At 50.5% G+C, this 21146-nt stretch overlaps 1 protein-coding gene across 4 annotated transcripts in view; it reads left to right on the top strand.

The window, feature by feature from the left end:
- Positions 1-4434: 4434 nt before the first annotated feature.
- Positions 4435-21146, top strand: part of RNF123 (ring finger protein 123) — a 159734-nt gene continuing 143022 nt past the window's right edge. For all 4 annotated transcript variants that reach the window (XR_012640259.1, XM_074958387.1, XM_074958386.1 and 1 more), the window contains exons 1-3: positions 4435-4550; positions 12076-12193; positions 13862-13946. Coding sequence is in view for 3 of the 4 variants with exons in the window: in XM_074958387.1 (XP_074814488.1) it covers positions 12112-12193; positions 13862-13946 (167 nt within the window). In the remaining variant the exon portion in view is untranslated. The remainder of the gene's footprint in view (positions 4551-12075; positions 12194-13861; positions 13947-21146) is intronic.

The following is a 21146-nucleotide window of genomic DNA, read 5'->3' as shown; positions in this document are numbered from 1 at the left end:
CTGAACTTAGTAGCAAAAGTAGTCCACCAGCCTCACTACTTAGATCCATCCCATCTCGGCTGATACTTTCCAAAGCCAATAATAATGGTTGCAGTAAGTTTAAGACAACAGTCAAGGACCACTCATGAGAAAGCCAGCGGGTTCTCCCAGGTTGGACTAATTTGAACTTCAGTATCATCTATATTTTCCAAGATGTTCAGTTCCTTTGGACTCATGCTGAAAAAGAAAGACATTAAATTTATAGCTTTTAAAATGCCTTTTGAAGATTCTGCAGCTCGTACTAGTGCTAGTTGAAGTAGATGGTTTGACGTTGCACTCCATATGCTTTATGAAAATATGCTTGTGAAGGTGAATATGATGTAACTGGAATATGCTTTATGCAAAAGGTCTCTCATAAGGTATCATTACAAAGTTTATAATCTATTGTGAGTGGTCATCCTAGTTGTTTGCATGTATTATTTCTATGTCTGGAGTTAGGAGAATACGCTATAAACTTGTATTACTGATGTAAACATGTTAAGTGGAAGCCATTAAGGGTGCTTCAGAATCAATGAACTGTAAATGGCTCTGTTTACTTGCAAACCTTCCTGTGTACATGTGGGCGAGCCCAGGAAGAATGGAGGCTGGGGTCTCACAGGACATGGAATCCATCTTAAATCTGGTACTTTTCCATTTAGAAGGAGGGGTGGGGACCCAGAGAGACAAAAGATTCCCGTCTTGTGCCAAAGCTATAAAAGGGGGTGGAGCAGGACAAAGGAGGCTGCCAGTCATGAGAAAGCCCCTGCTTACCACCTGAGATGCCTGCTCGAACTAACAAGGACTGTACCGGGAAAAGGATTGGGCCCAGACTAGGAAGGAGTCTAGTCTGTGAAAGAATTTACATCCATATTTGAGGAGATCGAGGCCCTGGGTCTGACTCCGGGGCGATGCTCGCTTTGGGGCTTGCAGGGGTTTTAGATGTTAAGCAGGCAGGAGGGGCTCTATGACACCACCCCACTCCTCTCTGGTGCTGCCACGTCTTCCCCAGCCGGCACCGGTAGATGGAACACAGCCATGGGCAAGGCGGAAGGTTTGGCAGCAGTGCCCCCCTTCCTGGTTTTCCGGGGGTTCTCCGCATCGGATGGCAGGAGCGGAGCTCGAGCCTTCCGCTTGCCCCGCTTTCCCTGTACTAGGGTCCAGCCCTCCATGGCATCGTCTGCAGGCTGAGTAACAGGGATTGGGTCTGGGGGCAGGGAAGATGACTCGGGAAGGCAACGGTGGAGCAGCATGAGGGAGGGCAGATTCCCCTGGGGTGGGCCCTTTCCCATGCCCGGCGATACCCCCACCGCACCCTCCTCTACAGGCCCCGCCAGAGTACATGCAGCAGAGGCGGGGCTCTCCCGCTTGTCTGGGCACACTGTGGGGAGTACCCCTTGGGCCTGAGTGGGAGCAGTGGTGGATTGAGAAGGAGGAGGGGCGGCTCCGGGTCCTGGGCAGCCAGGGGTGCCGGCAACGATGGGGCTGGCGCCCTGCCGGGGCTCGGGGGTCCCAGGCGCTCCTCCATGCTGGGCCAAGGGGCAGTCCCTCCGCATGTGCCCCATCGCACGGCAGAGGTAGGACCGGGCCTCCCCCATGGAATAATGCACCTAGTAATGGGCCCCCTGGTAGGGGACCAGTAAAGACCCCTCGAGCGCCTCTCCACCATGCGCTGGCGGCGGCAGTTGAAGCTGCACCTGCTGGCGGAACGAGAGGATGTGACAGAGGGCAGGGTCTTTGCAGCCCAGCGGGAGAGGGCTGATGACAGAGATCGGTTTCCCCAGGGTCGAGAGGGTGGGCAGCAGGGCAGCATTGGGGAGGAAAGGAGGAACGGAGGTCAGGACTACACAGGCACCCAGGTCCTCCAGCGGTTCCATGGGGACAAACATGCCCCCCCCCACCAGGCCCTTCTCCACCGCCTCCTGGGTGGCGGCCTCCGAGGCAAGGACAAAGATGACCTTGCCATACATTCTGGAGGCCACCACGATGGCCGTGGGCCCCACCACCCTTGCCAACTCCCCCACGTAGGTCTCCACATGGGCCAAGGCGGGCACCAGGAGGCAACGGACGCCGTGCTGCCTGGTCAAGGTGGGGAAGGGGCCCCAGCCGCTAGGAATAGTAACAGCGGCGGTGGCTGGGAGAGATGACGTAGTAGTTGGCGGGGTATACGCTCTGGGGGCCCGTGGGGGGGCGCCCGCGGTGCTAATGGAGGGAGCAGTGGGGAGGGACGCTGCGGACAAAGGCGGGGCCGCAGCAGTGGGGGCAGCCCCTACCATGGAGGGCCTAGTCTTTTTAGTGGTGCTCTTTCCTTTCTTTTTGCCCTGGCCGTTCCCGCCGGCTGGGGGAGCTCCCCCAGAATCGGACAGGGCGAGAGACGTGACAGTAGTGGAGGTCACCCCATTGCCCGCTGCTGCTGGAGCCCCAGTGGGGCAATAGCCGGTCGTTAGGCAGCGGCGGTTGAAGTAGTGGCTGGGAGGGTGTCGGGGGGGCGGGGTCTGCCCCAGGGATACCACCCACAGTGTCTCCTGCCATGATGAGCCACAAAGAAGGGGAAGGAAGGGGAAAAACACCAAAGAAAGGGGTTGAAAGGGGAAGCAGGTCAACCATTCCTCCCTGCTAGGCTGCAGGCAGGGGAGGAGGGTGCCAAAATGGGGGGGGCAGATAGGGGGGCTATCAAGGACCCAGGGGGGGTCAGTCACCGACCTAGGATGGAAGTCCGGCTCCTCTAGCTGCACTAGGGGAGGGAAGGTCACAGGAACATCAGGGGGGGTGCAGTGATCAACCAAAATGGGGGGGGGACACAAGCACATGAGAGGGGGTATGGGCACACGAAGGGAGGACCAATTAGGACAAGGGGGGGGCCGCAAAGGAAAGGGAGCAACCAGGCTGGTGGTGGTGCAGGGGAACCCAGGGACTAGCTGTAGGGCTGGGGCAGGGCAAACAAACCAAACCATGGAGGGAAAAGGGCAGGGCAGGCAAACAAACTGGGCTCGCAAAGGGCTTAGGCAAAAAAGCTGGAGGTCAAAGGGCTGTAATCAGAGGGGGCGCAGTCCAAAATAGGAGAGGGGGCACGTGCATCCACGTGTGCTTGCGAAAAGTCACTGTCACTGGGCTGCTGCTGGAGGCTCAAATGGTGGAAATGGGCATTGCAGGCCAGGCAAGCAGCTGAGTCCTAGAGGCAGGAGCTTGAGGTAGATGGTATGTGGCTGGTGGGGGTGTTGGAGGGGGCAACGGTGGTGGTGCGGGTTGGGGGAGACACAGATGGACTGGGGGCAGGCTCCACGCCAGTCAGGACCCCCGCCACAAAAGTGCAGTTCGATAATCACTCAATCCTCAATAGCCCCCTCCAGAGTGGTCTCCAGAGTTTCTGTGTGCTTCCCCAGCAGCCGATGGTCCTATTAGTCCTCTTCTGCTCCAGCACCTCCCCAGGACAAATGCAGCAGCAGCAGCTCCAGCAGCGCTGGCGGCCAGGCAGGAAGGACCCCCACAGGTGGCATTAGTGGGGTCCTGGCTTCTCCCTCCAGAGGTGGGGGGGGGCAGGCCAGCAAGGCCCCTCTCACTCAGCAGCAGTCCTCCGAGGAAGAAGAGAGCTCTAGCTAGCAGCAAGAGCCCAGAGAGGAAGAGGAAGAGGAAGAGGGAAAGGGACAGCTCCAGCCAGCAGGTCAGCCCAAACAGACTGACCCTCCCTTCTGCAGCGGGCTAGTTATCCGCTTCTGCTGGCAGCAGCAAGCAACCCGGCCCCGGCCCGCCCCTTTCCCTGCGTTGCTTGGGGGAGGGGGCGGAAGCCGGAAAGAGCTGGGGTAGGGTCGGGGTCTTGGGGGAAGGGGTGGAATGGGGGTGGAGCGGTCTGGGGCCGGGTCCTTTGCTGCTGCTGTCGCCAGGCGCTCTGCTAGCCCCCAGGCTGCCCTGGACCCCATGTCCCCCTGAAGTGTGGGCCCCCCTCTCCCCGAAAGAGCAGTTCCTGGGGCGGTTGCCCCCGTCCATCCTATGGACAGGATGGCTCTGATTAAATATAAACCCAAACATTGGCGGAGCCAGGCCCATGTTATTGAATATTGGTGGAGCACAGGGAAGCTGGTTGTATTTTATGTAAATGAGCTAACACAATATGCAGATGAGGGACCCTGCAATCTTCACATCCCTGGCCCGCAGGTCTGACAGCGCGCCCCGCCCAGATGGACATGGACACTGACCCCGCTCCGGGCCTGCCGCAGGGGCGCTCCGCGCTGTACTGAGCGGGGTCCTTCTAGGTTGAGCACGGCACGGCACGGCACGGCTCGGCACGTCACAACCGAGACCCCGCAGCTCCCGGCCGCGCGTGAGACACCCGGCACAAGGGCTGGGCTGGGCTGGGCCGCGCTCACGCACTCCCCCAGCAGGTGGCGCTGCGCCGCCAGCCCAGCCTAGCGCTCCGCCCGCGGAGAGAGGCCCGTTCCGCCAATCAGGCTATCGGCGCAGCCCCGCCCCGGCCGCAGTGTCCCTGCCGGGACTCCGTCCGTAGTCGGGTGGTTGTTGCGACTGAGGGGCTCGGGCGGGTGAGTGTCTGTGGGCCTGGCTCGATCCGGGCTCCCTGCTGCGGCCCCTGGGCGGGTCGGGGGCTGGTGGGGTGGGGTCGGGTCGGGGTCAGGGTCAGGGTCAGGGTCAGGGACCGGGACCGGGACCGGGACCGGTGGGGCGTGTGTGTCCCTGGGCGGGAGTGGTTGGGTCGGGGCTGGGGCTGGGGCTGGGGCTGGTGGGAGGAGAATCTGGGTGGGTCGCCGGCTGGTGGTGGTGGGCTGTCCCTGGGTGGGAGTGGGCGGGTCCGGGTGTTGGGGGTGGGCTCGGTGGGAGGGGCTGGGTCAGGAGCTGGTGGGGTGTCGCTTGGTGGGAGAGGGCGTGTCGGGGGTGGCTGGTGGGGAGGGTGTCCCTGGGCAGGAGCGGGTGGGTCCGGGTGAGGGGGGGTGTCCATGGGCGGGAGCTGGTGGGTCGGGGTTGGGGGGGGGTGTCCCTGGGCGGGAGCGGGTGGTCGGGAGCTGGGACTGGTGGGAGGGGGCCCTGGATGGGAGTGGATGGGTCGAGGCCTGGTGGGGGGGACCCTGGGCGGGTCTGGGTCTGGGTCTGGTTGGGGTGGGAGTAGGGGCCCCGATGGGAAGTGGGTGTTCCTAGACTAAAAGCCCCTGGGCTCCCTCACAATAAAAGTAGTGAGACAAGTGAGTTAATTTTGCACCCAGCCGAAGCCTAGGGAAGCCCAGCAGGGTGATGGGGACTAAGTGCCCACTGTGCTTGCCTGGGGGCTAGGACAGATCTATTGGCAACTAGTGCAAGCAGCCCGTGGGCCTTGAAGGCCAGTCAGCGTTGCTGTGCTGCAGGCCCAAAGAGATGGCTCTAGTACGCATGTGGTAGCACCTCAAGGGTTCCCCTTTCACTTCAGGCATTCATTCACATTGTTCTGCATGAAAAGTGTGTTATATCTTCTCCCAGTGTGCCGCACCTGATCTTTAGGTAAAACATGAATTTTCTGACAGATTAATTAAATCTGAGTTTATTAGTGAAAATTAACTAAAAGTGGGATCTTTAAGAACTTTCTCCAGTGTTTGACCTGTTGTTCCTCTCTTTCTTGCTAACAAAGGGCTGGCTTTCTGTATAGTTGAAGCTTCTTGCTAGCATTCCTCAAATATATGCTGAGGCCTGGTCTATACCTTAAAACTTACTTCAAACTAGCTATGACTCAGAGCTGTGAAAAATTTTGCGCCAGCACTTAGGTTGAGCTAACCTCCACTGTAGTCGCAGCTAGGTCAATGGATGAACACCTCTCCACGGGTGGATCTGCTACAGCAATGTGTTTCAACCTTTTTGTGCAGGCGACCCCTCTCCCAATTGTGATCCTCCCCCTTAAATATCACTAAGTTAATTATGATTAATACTTAGGGCTGGCAAGCAGGGCAATTGCCAGGGCCCCACAAAGCTAAGTTACATGCTTCAGCCCCGGGGGGGGCTCAGGCTTGGGCGTGGGCCCTGGGTGGTGTGGCTCACCTCAGCGGGCCAGCCAGCCTGTGGGTCAGTGTCAGTGCTTCCGCATCCAGTGCTGGTTCTGTCCCCAGAGACCATCGCACATACCTTCTTTGTGGGCTCACACTCTTTAGTTTCTGCTCTGGTCCCCAGCAAGTGTAACTCCGGCCCTGCTGGTAACCCCCCTAAAACTGTCCTGCAGTCCCCAGGTTGAGAGAGACTGTACTACAGGGACAGAAAAACCCCTTTAGTCACTGTAATAAGTGTCTACAGAGCTACAGCGGCATAGCAGCTGTGCCAGTGTAGTGCTTATAATATAGCTATACGCTGAAAAGATTAGGTTGTAAGGTAAGCAAAGTTCGTCTTTCTGTCTTGCCCGTTATCTTACAATTTTCCCTTCCTTGAAATGGCTGTCAGTTCATATAACTTACAATGTACTGAAATTACTTATACCCTTTTTAAAAATGGCTGCAGTTTAACTGGTGTGGGGGCCTTTGTTTCCAAGAGAACTGAAGCTACAGGCCGTTGTCAAGAGAAGTGTCTTCCGTTTCCCTAAAGCCTCTGGCAGTTTTGGAGCTTGAGAGCCTGTGTGTGATACAAGCCACTGGAACGTAGATTAGAGTGGCTTTTCACTATAGCACCTGGGTTTAAGGCTATTTTCTTACTGTATGAAAAGATAAACATGTTTTAAGAGGGAACTGGAAAAAAGGAATGCTGTCCTCCTGTGGCCCATAAGAACCCCTAATAGTATTGAGCAAAACCTTAATTGCAGCCTTCCCATTCCCCATAAATACAGAATGCACAGTATGGCAACCCTTGATGTTTGCTGCTGTTGCTGAGCGTGTAGTCCAGGCTTTGCTGTAACCTGTGAGGGAGGTGAGTGTGCTGTGTAGCATGGTTCCTTATTTGGAGTCAGTAGGAGGTTCGGTGTGGTGTGGAGCCTGTTGCTTTCTCTGAAAGTGGTGCTACATGGGTAGTTGGGTCCAGATAAGAGCTGTTACATAACTTGCTTTTTAGGGTTTGCGGTAGAGGGGATATTATGTGTACCATGTCTTAGTCCCTTTTAAACACAAGCTTTTGCTTATGGCTATTAGAAGTGGCAATAGGGACAGTAGAGTGGGCTGATATCAGAATTGCCTGCTCTGATCATCTAGTTGATGAAGTGAGGGACAAAATAGAGGTAAGACAAGCTGATCATTCCTCACATGGTGGAGGTCACTAGAAGAGGGGGGTATAGTAGTGAGAGAGGCTGTGGTAAGGACACACTCCTTTGGGCATCATTATACTTTATTTCTTAAAAGAGCCTAAGCATTTACTGTATTGTGAATGCTGTTGTGTGCTGAACACAGATGTCTCCACTAGTCACCGATTTCTTTCAGAATTTACAGATTTTACAGAACTTGTTTGTTTCCTATGTGCATCATAACCTTTTACATGCCTTCACTGAACTTCATCTTCTCTTGTGCTGCTAATTCTGTTTGGTGGCCTTTGTGTCACTCCTGGTTTTCTTAGTATATACTAACCAAAATCAACATGTGCCTTTGGTAGATGGCTACAAACTACTCCATATCCTCTCCCAGATAGTTATCAAATATCTTGGACCTCACCAGCTCAAGCAATAATCCATAAATCTCCAGCTTCTAGTCTTTCCATACTGAGAATTGGCCCTTTATCCCTGTGCTTTGTTTCCTTTTGCCTTAAGCGGTTGTTAAATTAATTGCAGTGGCAGTGCTTTACCTTTCGCACTTGGTATCATTTTTCCTTAATACACTTGTTGGGGAATCTGTCAAAATTCTTTAGAAAATCCAAAGTGCTATACAGTAGTGCCTGTTCTGCTGGGTTTTTTTAGCTGTTTTAAAGTGTTTTGGCAGGTTAAAATAAGTACAGTTTTGAGAAGGGTAAACTGAGTTCCCTATCGTATAATACACCTCAAGGTATTCTATTTACCCGCCCTTACCTGGTTTTCACAGCTATTTCTTCTGAAGATAAAGTAAAGTGTCATGCTTGTTGACAATTCCCAAGCAACTTTTAAAACTGCACATGCAGCATAGCAACTAGGTTTAAGGGTAAATCATAGAACTGTAGAACTGGAAGGGATCTTGATAGGTCTAGTTCAGTCCCCTGCACTGAGGCAGGGCTCAGTATTATCTCCTGGACCATCCCTGACAGATGTCTAACCTCTTCTTAAAAAACCCCACTGACAGATATTCCACAACCTCCCTAGGCAATTTGTTCCAGTGTTGAGCTACCCTGACAATTAGGAAGTTTTTCCTAATGTCCAACCTAAACCTCCGTTGTTGCAATTTCAGCCCGTTGCTTCTTTCCCTATCCTCAGTGGCTAAGGAGAACAAATTACCACTCTCCTTTTTATGACAACCTTTTATGTACTTGAAGACTGTTGTCATGTTCTCGCTCAGTCTTCTCTTCTCCAGACTAAACAAACCCAGTTTTTTTCAACCTCTCTTCATAGGTCATGTTTTCTAGACCATTGATCATTATTGTTGGTTTCCTCTGGGCTTTCTCCAATTTGTCCATATCTTCCTTGAAGTGTGGTGCCCAGAACTGGACACAATACTTCAGTTGAGGCCTTGTCAGCACAGAGTGGAGTGGAAGAATTATTTCTTGTGTTTTGTTTACAACACTCCTATTAATACATCTGTCACGGATCCATAGGATTGGTGCTATGTCCCAGCTTTGGGACAGTCTGTAGGACAGGGGTGGGCAAGCTACGTCCCACCAGCTGTTTTAAGCTGGCCCTCTAGCTCGTGCTGGGGAGTGGGGTCTGGGGCTTGCCCCGCTCCGGCACTCCAGCTGAGGAGTTGGGGGCTGCTCCACACAGCTCTGGGAAGCCACAGCATGGCCGCCCTCCGGCTCTCCAACTGGGGAGCAGGGTTGGGTGCCACTCCACACGGTTCCTGGAAGCAGCCGCATGGCCCCACTCTGGTGCGCAAGCCGGAGCGCAGGGTCAGGAGCCGCTCCACATGGCTCCTGGAGGCTGTGGCATGGCCCCATTCCGGTGCTCCAGTGGGAGCTGCAGGGGTGATGCCTATGGACGGGGCAGTGTGCAGAGCCATCTGGCTGCGCCTCCGCGTCGGAGCCGGAGAAGGGACATGCCATTGCTTCCGGGAGCTGCTTGAGGTAAGTGCCTCCCGGAGCCTGCACTACCCTCTCCCCACACCCCAACCCCCTGCCCCATCCCTGATCCCCCTCCCACCCTCTGAACCCCTTGATCCGAGCCCGGAGCACCCTCCTGCACCCCAAACAGCACATTCCCAGCCCCACCCCAGAGCCCTCACTCTTCCCCACACCCCACTTCCCCACCCCAGCTCAAGGCCCCCTCCCGCACTCTGAAGTCCTCATTTCTGGCTGCACCCCAGAGCCCACACCCCCAGCTAGAGCCTGCACCCCCTCGCCCACCCCAATCCCAATTTTCTGAGCATTCATTGCCCGCCATACAATTTCTGTTCCCAGATGTGGCCCTCGGGCCAAAACATTTGCCCACCCCTGCTCTAGGAGGAACCTCTTCAGTGTGCTGGACCCCCTAGGGCCTCACTCATCCTGCACAGGATTGGCCTCTTTAGACTGAACTTCTGCTGCTCCAGCACTCCTGCCTCACCCTGTGAGCTCTGTTCAGCTAGTCCAGATGAGATGGACCCTGGTAGAGACTTGTACACTCTTTAGGGATTAATGTGCCTCTCCAAACATTTGCAGTGACACTTCAGCACCATTGTCAAAATAGTCAGGTTTATTAGTCAACTGGAGCCCAGTTTAGGAAGTCTTTAGAGGAGCCCAGAGAACTGAAAGTTAAAGCATAGCCCAAGTCCATTCTGATTAGTCAGAGCCCAGACAAGCTGAGTCTCTCTCCGTCTGACCTCCTTGGTCAGTTCCCAGGTGAGAGTCCCAACTCCTTCCAGCAGCCAGCTCCTATTTCCCCACTACCTCGCATCTCCCAGCCTTTGTTCTCAAGCTGGGGGATGTTACTCAGATTTCCCCACCTCTCAGTAGGAAACTATCTCCTCTGAGTTGTTGATTGCTAGATGTCAGTGTCCTGGTGACTGGTTTGCCATTGTTTTCTCTTCCAGGCTTTTCCCAATGACTCCTTTCGTCTCAGACAGGTAGGCAACATTCATGCTGTACCTGAATCACTTAGCCTGCCTTGAGAGCAAACAGTCATTTCCCACCCATTGGGTATCACTGCTACGTATAGGAGAAACCGAGGCACACAAAGATCCATAAAAATTACAGAAAATTCTCACATCCTTACAACATCCCAGAATGATTATCAATTTTTTTTGCAACAGTATTACACTGTTGATGCCTATTTAGTCTGTGATCTGCTATAACCACCCCCTCCTTTTCTTCAGTACTTCTTCCTAAGCAGTCATTTACCATTTTGTATTTGCGCAGTTGATTATTCCTTCCAAAGTGGAGTATTTTGCATTTGTCCTAATTGAATTTCAGTCTGTTTAATTCAGACTTTCTCCAGGTTATCAAGATCGTTGTGAATTCTGTGTGGTGTGTTGCTTTCATTGTTCAGTTCTTGTCCAGCTCTCAGATGAAAGCTATTCTGCGGGTTTAGTACATTCTAACTTTGAGTTGTTGCCATCATTTTGTTCTTCATTACACTCCACTGGAGAGGTGAGAGAGTGCCCCACCATCACTGCAGTCCAGGGCAACTGTGCAATAGGGATTGCTGCATTGCTCTGGTGGAATTGGATGAAATCCTGTTTTTTCTCTACAGTCCCTTGTTTCTCCCTTTGCTGCCTGTTGGCCTAGCAGTCCCAACTGACCTCCCACCAATGGGCTTCCTGCAGTACTTAAATTGTTGGCTTGGGTCTCCATTTTTCCTCTGAGCTGCCCTAGTCTCCACCCTGCACCTTGCTTGGTGCTGTTTCCACTAGGCTCAGTTTGCACTGCCTGCTTCCTATCTGCTCTTTTTCTTCAGAGTAGGGAACACACTGAAGTTGATCAGACAGTTGTTCTCCAAAGGACTTGTGGGAGGATTGTAGTGATTTTCAGTAGAGTGCTTGCTCACAAACAGTAGATGCACAGCACTTGTGAGCCAGAACACAGCTGGCAACTAACACATCTGCTGTCCTTGGCAGCAGCCTTTAAACAACATGGGTGATGTCTAGAGAACTGTGCTTTCTGCCAGTGATCTGCTCCGGCTGAGAACTTGGGTACCTGGGGGTGGCTCTGAGGTAGTACTCTGAGTTCTAGTAATATTGGGAACAATCAGAAATATTCAGGCTAATGCTAGGTTTTCACCTTGCAAACTGCTTCACCAGTAGCTCATTCACTTCCAGCCAAATTAGTTGCTGTCCCTGTAAAAACCCCTTGGATGCTCTATGGCTCCTCTGCTTTGTAAGCAATATGGTTCTGCTTTTGTCTGGTTCAGGCCTCTCTCTGCCTTCCCCCATCGCTGACCAAGGCAGTTCCCTCTTGTACAAATTGTCAAATAGAAGAATGAGGTGTCAGTCTATTCCTATATCCGTGGGCATGTGAGGTATTGTCTGGATGAGTGTGAGGACTGCTAGGTTGGTATTTGTACCACATGGCTGTCCCTGAGCCCCTTCTTGAATGAGGCGTGTCTATGCTGGGCACTGATGTACTGCTGCTGCCTGGTTTCTGTGTAGTGGCTCTAGGTGTGGGGCAGCCTAAGCTCTTCGGTGGCTGTAGAGCCCATGGGGGTGGAGGGCACTGTCTGATGCAAGTAGGCGCTGAGTCACATGACCTGGGTCAGGTGCTGGGAATGGCTGAATTACAATGTGTTATGATTGCCTTGTCTCCCACTCTCCCAGGCCTCAGTTGAGACTGTGAGTGGGGCTGGCAGCCTATTCCAGTTAACTTCCCTGGTTGGATGGCAAGCTCTTGGGGCAGGGACCCTGTTAATTGTCTGACATCATCATGTACATGTTCAGTGCCGTGTTGGGCACTTCTAAAGCCAGGGAAACCTAAGTGACATTCTGTGCTTGCCTCTGATTCATAATGATGGGCAAGAGCTAAGGGAGGGACCTTTCTCACCAAGTCTCCTTGCTCCTAATGACAGACTGGTGTGCCTTCCTGTTTCAGCTTCAGCCTCCGTGGTGGTTCATACAGCCGTGAAGAATGACGTCGAGAGGTGCTGGGACTGCCTTTTCCCGGAGGAACTACAGGCTGAGCACTGAGTCTGAGAAGCCCAAGCTCACAGGTACGTGCCCTTGCATAGTGTGTAGATGTAGGGGTAGGCTGGCACACCTGTTTCCTCGGCTGAGTTCTTTGCAAGAACCAGTTAGCAGTTTCTAGTTGACACTGAGGATTTTCCCCACTTCCACCCTTTAGTGCTGCCATACCACTGCCAACCCCCCAGTGTGACACGAGTAGCTGCAATTTGCAGTGGGGCATCTTACCCCACTTTTGGGCAGGGACAAACTGTCCTGGTGCCAAGGGCAGTGAACTTGCTTGTTGCCCCAGTGCAGCTGCAATGGAGGCTGCAGTTGGGCAAGACTCCAGGGCAGACAAGACTTAAACTCTTCCTAAGAGCCCAGAGGGGTTCTGTCTCCTGTGGGAGGGGCCTTTCTCGCTGCTCTAAGGGCTTCTCCCTCTTGTCTCTGTCCAAGACTCCCTTGCTACAGTGGTTTTCCTCTGCATGCAGCTCCTCTACCTCAGGCAAAAGCGTGATGCCTCAGACTCCTTGTCTTCAACCCTTCTGACTTGGGGAGCTGTTTGTGCAGTACTTCGAAGCTGCAGGGGATTACAGTTTGCATCTGAACCTTTTTCAGGGCAGCTTAAATGTCCACCAGGAACTAGTCTTCCCATTTATAAGTCCAGTGTTTCTGGGTGCAGCATCAGAGGCCTTGAAGTAAGAAGCTGTGCCAGTGTCATGCAGATGATTTTCCTTGGGTGAAGTAGAGTATAAGGGCTTGTCTGTATGGCAAGTTAATGTGCGACAAGCTGGGCTGTGAATGTACAGCACAAATTAGTTTGCCGTGTGCTAACTTGCTGTGTGGACTCTGCTACCATGCACAAAAGTTCCATGTAGACAAGGCCTGAGTGGGCCCAAGGAGGGCCATGGGATTGTAAGTGAGCCAGGCACACTTCATTTCCATCTTCCTCTAGAAAGAAAGTGTCCTTAAGTCAGTTTCACTGCTGGTTCTTGGCAATGCTGGTTAGTCTGTGGCTTCAGCTGAGTGGGCTTTCATTAGGGATGGCTTCAGATCTTTCCACTCCTGTTCCCCTAGGGAGATTTGGGAAGGAAATGGAAGGTGTGAGGACAGCTTGTCTCTAAAGGAAGAGCTGAAACTCAGCATTCCAGGGAGATTGGCAAGGGATTTGATTAGACTGGGGGAGCTGCAGTTGCCAGCCCCCTCCCCTCCCAGCAATTTGTACACTGTACTTCTGTTGCAGTACAGAAAGGAGTAAAAGCTGAAAACATAGGGGCAGCATTAAATAAAATATGAACATGACATCAGGAGTTACAACTGATTAGATTACTCACTTTCCTACTGAATTCGGTAAAACCTCCTATTCTGAGTGTACAGAAATTCCAGTTTACCACAGAATGTAGCTGCAAGAGAATAGATGGGGCACTATGTCCTCTCCTCATGGTGGTGAGGCTGCTCAGATCGACATGGGCCCTTGCTGTGAAGTCCATGACTTGCGAAGAGAACTTCCTATGCCCTTACTAAAGATGGTCAGCAGGCTAATGTCTTTCTGAAGTTGCCTTTTCTGCTGCACAGTAGGTTGACTTGGAGACCTACACCCCACTGTTTCCCCACGAGCTGGAGACCTCGCCCATAGCAAAGGAAGTGAAGTTGATATTTCTGGGGTGATCTTCCTGACTTCCCATTGCTTATCTTTCTTTTGCTGTTCACTACAGGGATAGTGAACAGCAAGCTGCTGAATGACTATCTGCACCGCATCTTCCCCAGTGCTGATGGGATCCAGCCTGCAACTGCTTACAGGTACTGGTTGCCTTCTAACTCTTACATGACGAGTGAAACTGCACCTGCCTTCCTCCTAACATGTCATGACAGGTCTGACCGGGAGACCATTTCCAGAGTCAGTCAGTAACAAAGCCTCTCTGTGATCCTGGCATTAGGGAAAAACAAGTCAGTGGAAGTGCATTGTATTGCAGAAGTCTCCTCTTTCATGGCTTCTCACAATTTGCCTGACTTATAGAATTGTGCACATGTAATTGTAGGCCTCACTTGCTTGGAGATGTACAGTAAATGTAGTGATTGCATGTACTTAGGGCCAGCTATGCATCTACCTGATCAGTCATACACACTGTTGCTCAGTTTGCTTATGCAGTGACAAGTGCTGCAGAAATGTTGTGTAAGCATTTGTGAAAATTGGGCAGTCATTGCCCTGTAAACTAGACACAATGCTGCTATTGTCATATATAATACAGTGACACTTCAATGACAGTAATATCCCTCCTGTTGTCTCAGTTTTGGGAGCACTGTATGCTGACCTCTTTATTACTAAAACAATGAGGAGTCTGGTGGCACCTTAAAGACTAACAGACTTATTTGGGCATAAGCTTTCGTGGGTAAAAAACCCACTTCTTCAGGTGAATGGAGTGAAAATTACAGATACAGGCATAAATATATATTGGCACATGAAGAGAATGGAGTTATCTTACAAGTGGAGAACCAATGTTGATGGCCAATTTAGTCAGGGTGGATGTGGTCCACTCCCAATAATTGATGAGGAGGTGTCAATACCAAGAGAGGGAAAATTGCTTTTGCAGTGAGCCAGCCACTCCAAGTCCCTATTCAAGCCCAAATTGATGGTGTAAAGTTTGCAAATGAATTGTAGCTCTGCAGTTTCTCTTTGAAGTCTGTTTTTGGAGTTTTTTTTGTTGAAGAATGGCTACTTTTAAATCTGTTGTTGAGTGTCCAGGGAGGTTGAAGTGTTCTCCTACTGGCTTTTGTATGTTACCATTCCTGATATCTGATTTGTGTCCATTTATCCTTTTATATAGAGACTGTGTTACACAGACAAAATTACACAGGATCGTTTCAGGGGCCAAGACAAAATGTCACGTTTATTATAACACAATTTGATTTATGACCAATAACTAATATCTAACATCCCTCCTCCCCCCCCCCCCCCCCCCAAAAAAAAAAAATGTTCTGCAGCTGCTGTATAGTTACCAGTCCTGAATGTAGCTTGGGTTCGTAGCTTGTGGCGGCTAACTGGCCAGGAAAGCCGGGCACAAGGAAGAGCTGGGTCTCTGTTGGGCATGCACCGATGCCCTTCCATGTTGGCAGCAGAATGTTACCCTCCAAAATCTTATATCTCATCCATCCTTTTTTGCAGGCTTTAGTTTGAATCCAGAGTCTATAGCTCTTACTGTGTCACACTGCCTTTGGGTTCGGTGTGATTGATCACCCATCAATTGCAGACATGACTTTCAGCCTAGGACCTGGCTTTGATGTTTCTTCAGTTGTATTTTTGTTCTTTTCTTTTTAGGGTGGACTCTTCTTGCTTTGTCAGGGCTGTTGTCTGCATCTTCAGCCGTTGGTGTTTACACTTTATTTCATCAGGACAGGCTGGGGCTGGAGGTTGATTCCATCATCTATACATACCTCATTCACACATCTAAACTAATAAGATTACAGCAGGGTTTTGCAAAAATGAAGGTTGCAGCAAGCTTTTACAAAATGGAGTGAGCATTTAAAAATAGAGTTTGGGACAAGTTAAAATGGAGTTTGAATTACAATGTGGACAAGTGTAAGGAATGGCAAACAGTGAGCAGAAGTTATAATCGTAGAATATCAGGGTTGGAAGGGACATCAGGAGGTCATCTAGTCCAACCCCTTGCTCAAAGCAGGACCAGTCCCCAACTAAATCATCCCAGCCAGGGCTTTGTCAAGCCTGACCTTAAAACTATCTAAGGAAGGAGATTCCACCACCTCCCTAGGTAACGCATTCCAGTGTTTCACCACCCTCCTAGTGAAAAAGTTTTTCCTAATATCCAACCTAAACCTCCCCCACTGCAACCTGAGACCATTACTCCTTGTTCTGTCATCAGCTACCACTGAGAACAGTCTAGATCCATCCTCTTTGGAACCCCCTTTCATGTAGTTGAAAGCAGCTATCCAATCCCCCCTCATTCTTCTCTTCCGCAGACTAAACAATCCCAGTTCCCTCAGCCTCTCCTCATAAGTCATGTGTTCGAGTCCCCTAATCATTTTTGTTGCCCTCCTCTGGATGTTTTCCAGTTTTTCCACATCCTTCTTGTAGTGTGGGGCCCAAAACTGGACACAGTACTCCAGATGAGGCCTCACCAATGTCGAATAGAGGGGAACGAATCACGTCCCTTGATCTGCTGGCAATGCCCCTACTTATACATCCCAAAATGCCATTGGCCTTCTTGGCAACAAGGGCACACTGTTGACTCATATCCAGCTTCTTGTCCACTGTAACCCCTAGGTCCTTTTCTGCAGAACTGCTGCCGAGCCATTCGGTCCCTAGTCTGTAGCGGTGCATGGGATTCTTCCGTCCTAAGTGCAGGACTCTGCACTTCTCCTTATTGAACCTCATCAGATTTCTTTTGGCCCAATCCTCTAATTTGTCTAGGTCCCTCTGTATCCTATCCCTACCCTCCAGCGTATCTACCACTCCTCCCAGTTTAGTGTCATCTGCAGACGGCTGAGGGTGCAATCCACACCATTCTCCAGATCATTTATGAAGATACTGAACAAAACCGGCCCGAGGACCGACCCTTGGGGCACTCCACTTGATACCAGCTGCCAACTAGACATGGAGCCATTGATCACTACCCGTTGAGCCCGACAATCTAGCCAACTTTCTATCCACCTTATAGTCCATTCATCCAGCCCGTACTTCTTTAACTTGCCGACAAGACTACTGTGGGAGACTGTGTCAAAAGCTTTGCTAAAGTCAAGGAACAACACGTCCACTGCTTTCCCTTCATCCACAGAGCCAGTTATGTCGTGGCAATTAGATTAGTCAGGCATGACTTGCCCTTGGTGAATCCTTGCTGACTGTTCCTGATCACTTTCCTCTAAGTGCTTCAGAATTGATTCCTTGAGGACCTGCTCCATGATTTTTCCAGGGACTGAGGTGAGGCTGACTGGCCTGTAGTTCCCAGGATCCTCCTTCTTCCCTTTTTTAAAGATGGGCACTACATTAGCCTTTTTCCAGTCGTCCGGGACTTCCCCGGATTGCCATGAGTTTTCAAAGATCATGGCCAATGGCTCTGCAATCACATCCGCCAACTCTTTTAGCACTCTTGAATGCAGCGCATCTGGCCCCATGGACTTGTGCACGTCCAGCTTTTCTAAATCGTCCCGAACCACTTCTTCGCTTCCTCCCCATGCTGTGCTGCCCAGTGCAGTAGTCTGGGAGCTGACCTTGTTCGTGAAGACAGAGGCAAAAAAAACATTGAGTACATTAGCTTTTTCCACATCCTCTGTCACTAGGTTGCCTCCCTCATTCAGTAAGGGGCCCACACTTTCCTTGACTTCCTTCTTGTTGCTAACATACCTGAAGAAACCCTTCTTGTTACTCTTAACATCTCTTGCTAGCTGCAACTCCAGGTGTGATTTGGCCTTCCTGATTTCACTCCTGCATCCCCGAGCAATATTTTTATACTCTTCCCTGGTCATTTGTCCAGTCTTCCACTTCTTGTAAGCTTCTTTTTTGTGTTTAAGATCAGCAAGGATTTCACTGTTAAGCCAAGCTGGTTGCCTGCCATATTTACTATTCTTTCTACACATCGGGATGGTTTGCCCCTGTAACCTCAATAAGGATTTTTTAAAATACAGCCAGGTCTCCTGGACTCCTTTCCCCCTCATGTTATTCTCCCAGGGGATCCTGCCCATCTTTTCCCTGAGGGAGTCAAAGTCTGCTTTTCTGAAGTCCAGGGTCCGTATTCTGCTGCTCTCCTTTCTTCCCTGTGTCAAGATCCTGAACTCGACCATCTCCCAGGTTCCCATCCACTTTAGCTTCCCCTACTAATTCTTCCCTGTTTGTGAGCAGCAGGTCAAGAAGAGCTCTGCCCCTAGTTGGTTCCTCCAGCACTTGCACCAGGAAATTGTCCCCTACATTTTCCAAAAACTTCCTGGATTGCCTGTGCACCGCTGTATTGCTCTCCCAGCAGATATCAGGGTGATTGAAGTCTCCCATGAGAACCAGGGCGATCTAGTAACTTCTGTGAGTTACTGGAAGAAAGCCTCGTCCACCTCATCCCCCTGGTCCAGTGGTCTATAGCAGACTTCCACCACGACATCACCCTTGTTGCTCACACTTCTAAACTGTTGAAACAGTATAAGTTTCAGTGATTTAAGCAGCAATTGGATTGAAAGTGAAACTCAGTAAGCCAGTTATTGGGGTACTTGGTTTTATGAATGAATGTCGTTTCATTCATAAAACTTTACTTATGAACTTATATTAGTAAAGTGAACAATTAAAAACAATTTCATTGATCAGTTCTATTACTGTCTGGTTTGGACAATGTACATGGTAGAGGGGCATTGCTGGCACATGATGGCATATATCACATTTGTAGATATGCAGGTGAATGAGCCTCTGATGGCATGGTTGGTGTTGTTGGGTCCTGTGACGGTGTCGCTAGAGTAGATATGGAGACAGAGAAGGCAACAGGGTTTGTTACAGGGATTGGTTCTTGGGTTAGTGTTTATGTGGTGTGATGTGTAGTTGCTGGTGAGTATTTGCTTCAGGTTGGGGGCTGTCTGTAAGTGAGGATGGGCCTGCCTCCCAAGGCCTGTGAGAGTGGGGGATCGTTTTGCAGGCTAGGATGTAGATCATTGATAATGCTCTGGAGAGGTTTTAGCTGGGGACTGTACGTGATGGCCACTGGTGGTCTGTTATTTTCCTTGTTGGGCCTGTCCTGTAGTAGGTGACTTCTGGGTACCCATCTCACTCTGTCAATCTGTTTCTTCACTTCAGCAGGTGGGTATTATAGTTTTAAGAATGCTTGATAGAGATCTTGTAGGTGTTTATCTCTGTCTGAGGGATTAGAGCAAATGTGGTTGTATCTTAGGGCTTGGCTGTAGACAGTGGACCGTGTGATATGTCCTGGAAGGAAGCTGGAGGCATGTAGGTAAGTATAGCGGTCAGTAGGTTTTCGGTATAAGGTGGTATTTATGTGACCATCACTTACTTGCACGGTAGTGTCCAGGAATTGGATCGCTTGTGTGGACTGGTCCAGGCTGAGGTTGGTAGTGGGGTGGAAATTGTTGAAATCCAGGTGGAATTCTTCAAGGGCCTCCTTCCCGTGGGTCCATATGATGAAGCTGTCATCAATGTACCATAAGCAGAGGAGGGGCGCTTGGGGACAAGATCCAAGGAAGCATTGTTCTAAGTCAGCCATAAAAATGTTGGCATACTGTGGGACCATGCGGGTACCCATAGCAGTGCCGCTGACTTGAAGGTATAAGTTGTCCCCAAATCTGAAATGGTTGTGGGTGAGGACAAAGTCACAAAGTTCAGCCACCAGGTATGCCATGACCTCATCACGGATACTGTTCCTGACATCTTGTAGTCCATCCTTGTGTGGAATATTGGTATGTAGAACTTCTACATCCATGGTGGCCAGGATGTTGTTTTCTGGAAGATCACCAATGCATTGTAGTTTCCTCAGGAAGTCGGTGGTGTCTAGAAGATAGCTAGGAGTGCTGGTAGTGTACGGTCTGAGGAGAGAGTCCACATGGCCAGATAATCCTGCTGTAAGGGTGCCAATGCCTGAGATAATGGGTCGTCCAGGATTTCTAGGTTTATGGATCTTGGGTAGCAGATAGAATACCCGTGGTCGGGGCTCTAGGGGTGTTGTCTGTAGATTTGTTCCCGTACTGTAGCAGGGAGTTTCTTGAGCAGATGGTGTAGTTTCTTTTGGTACTCCTTGGAGGGAATGGAGGATAGTGGCCTGTAGAATGTGGTGTTGGAGAGTTGCCTGGCAGCCTCCTGTTCATAATCCGACTTATTCATGATGACGACAGCACCTCCTTTGTCAGCCCTTTTGATTATAATGTCAGAGTTGTTTCTGAGGCTGTGGATGACGTTGCGTTCTGTACAGCTGAGGTTATGGGGCAAGTGATGCTGTTTGTTCACAATTTCAGCGTGTGCACCTCTGCGGAAGCACTCTATGTAAAAGTCCAGTCTGCCATTTTGACTGTCAGGCAAAGTCCACGCAGAATTCTTCTTCTTGTAGTGTTGGTAGGAGAATTCTTGTAGGTCACTGCTCTATTCAGTGGTGTGTTGAAAATATTCCTTGAGTCGGAGATGGCAAAAGTAGGCTTCCAGATCACTGCAGAACTGTATCATGTGCGTGGGGCAGCAAGAGAGTCCCTGAGATAGGACAGACTCTTCTGCTGGGCTATGTGTGTGGTTGGATAGATTAACAATATTGTTGGGTGAGTTAAGAGTACCACTGTTGTAGCTCCCTGTGGCATGTAGGAGTTTAGGTAGTTTACTGTCCTTTTTCCTCTGTTGAGAAGTGGGGGAGAGTTGTGAGTTCAATCCTTGAGGCAGCCATTTAGGGATCTGGGGCAAAAATTGGGGATTGGTTCTGCTTTGAGCAGAGGGTTGGACTACATGACCTCCTGAAGTCCCTTCCAACCCTGATATTATATGAAGTATGCGTTGTAAATGGCTTGTTTTTGTAAAGTCCAGCCATGTGGAAGTTTGTGTGGAAGGTTGGTTTTGTATGAGAGTTTCTAGTTTTGGGAGCTCATTCTTGATCTTCTGTTTGCTGTACAGGATGCTGATCAGGTGGTTCCTCAGTTTCTTTGAGAGTGTGTGGCATAATCTCTCACCATAGTCAATGTAGTATGTCGATTGCAATGGATTTTTTACCTTCAGTCCATTTTGTATGATGTCCATCTGTTTGCACTTGGAGAGGAAGATGATATCTGTCTGTATCTGTGAGTTTTTTTTCATGAAGTTGATGGATTTCCATTTCATACAGCTAAATTCAGTGCCTTGCATGGTACCAAGTATCAGAGGGGTAGCCGTGTTAGTCTGTATCCACAAAAACAACCAGGAGTCTGGTGGCACCAGACGAACAGATTTATTTGGGCATACGCTTTCGTGGGTAAAAAACCCACTTCAGGTGAATGGAGTGAAAATTACAAATACAGGCATAAATATCTATTGGCACATGAAGAGAA

Source organism: Natator depressus, chromosome 7 (assembly GCF_965152275.1).
Source record: "Natator depressus isolate rNatDep1 chromosome 7, rNatDep2.hap1, whole genome shotgun sequence".
NCBI classification, from domain to species: Eukaryota; Metazoa; Chordata; order Testudines; family Cheloniidae; genus Natator; species Natator depressus.
The sequence above is the reverse complement of the archived record's forward strand: the minus strand, read 5'-3'. Positions and strand labels throughout refer to the sequence as shown.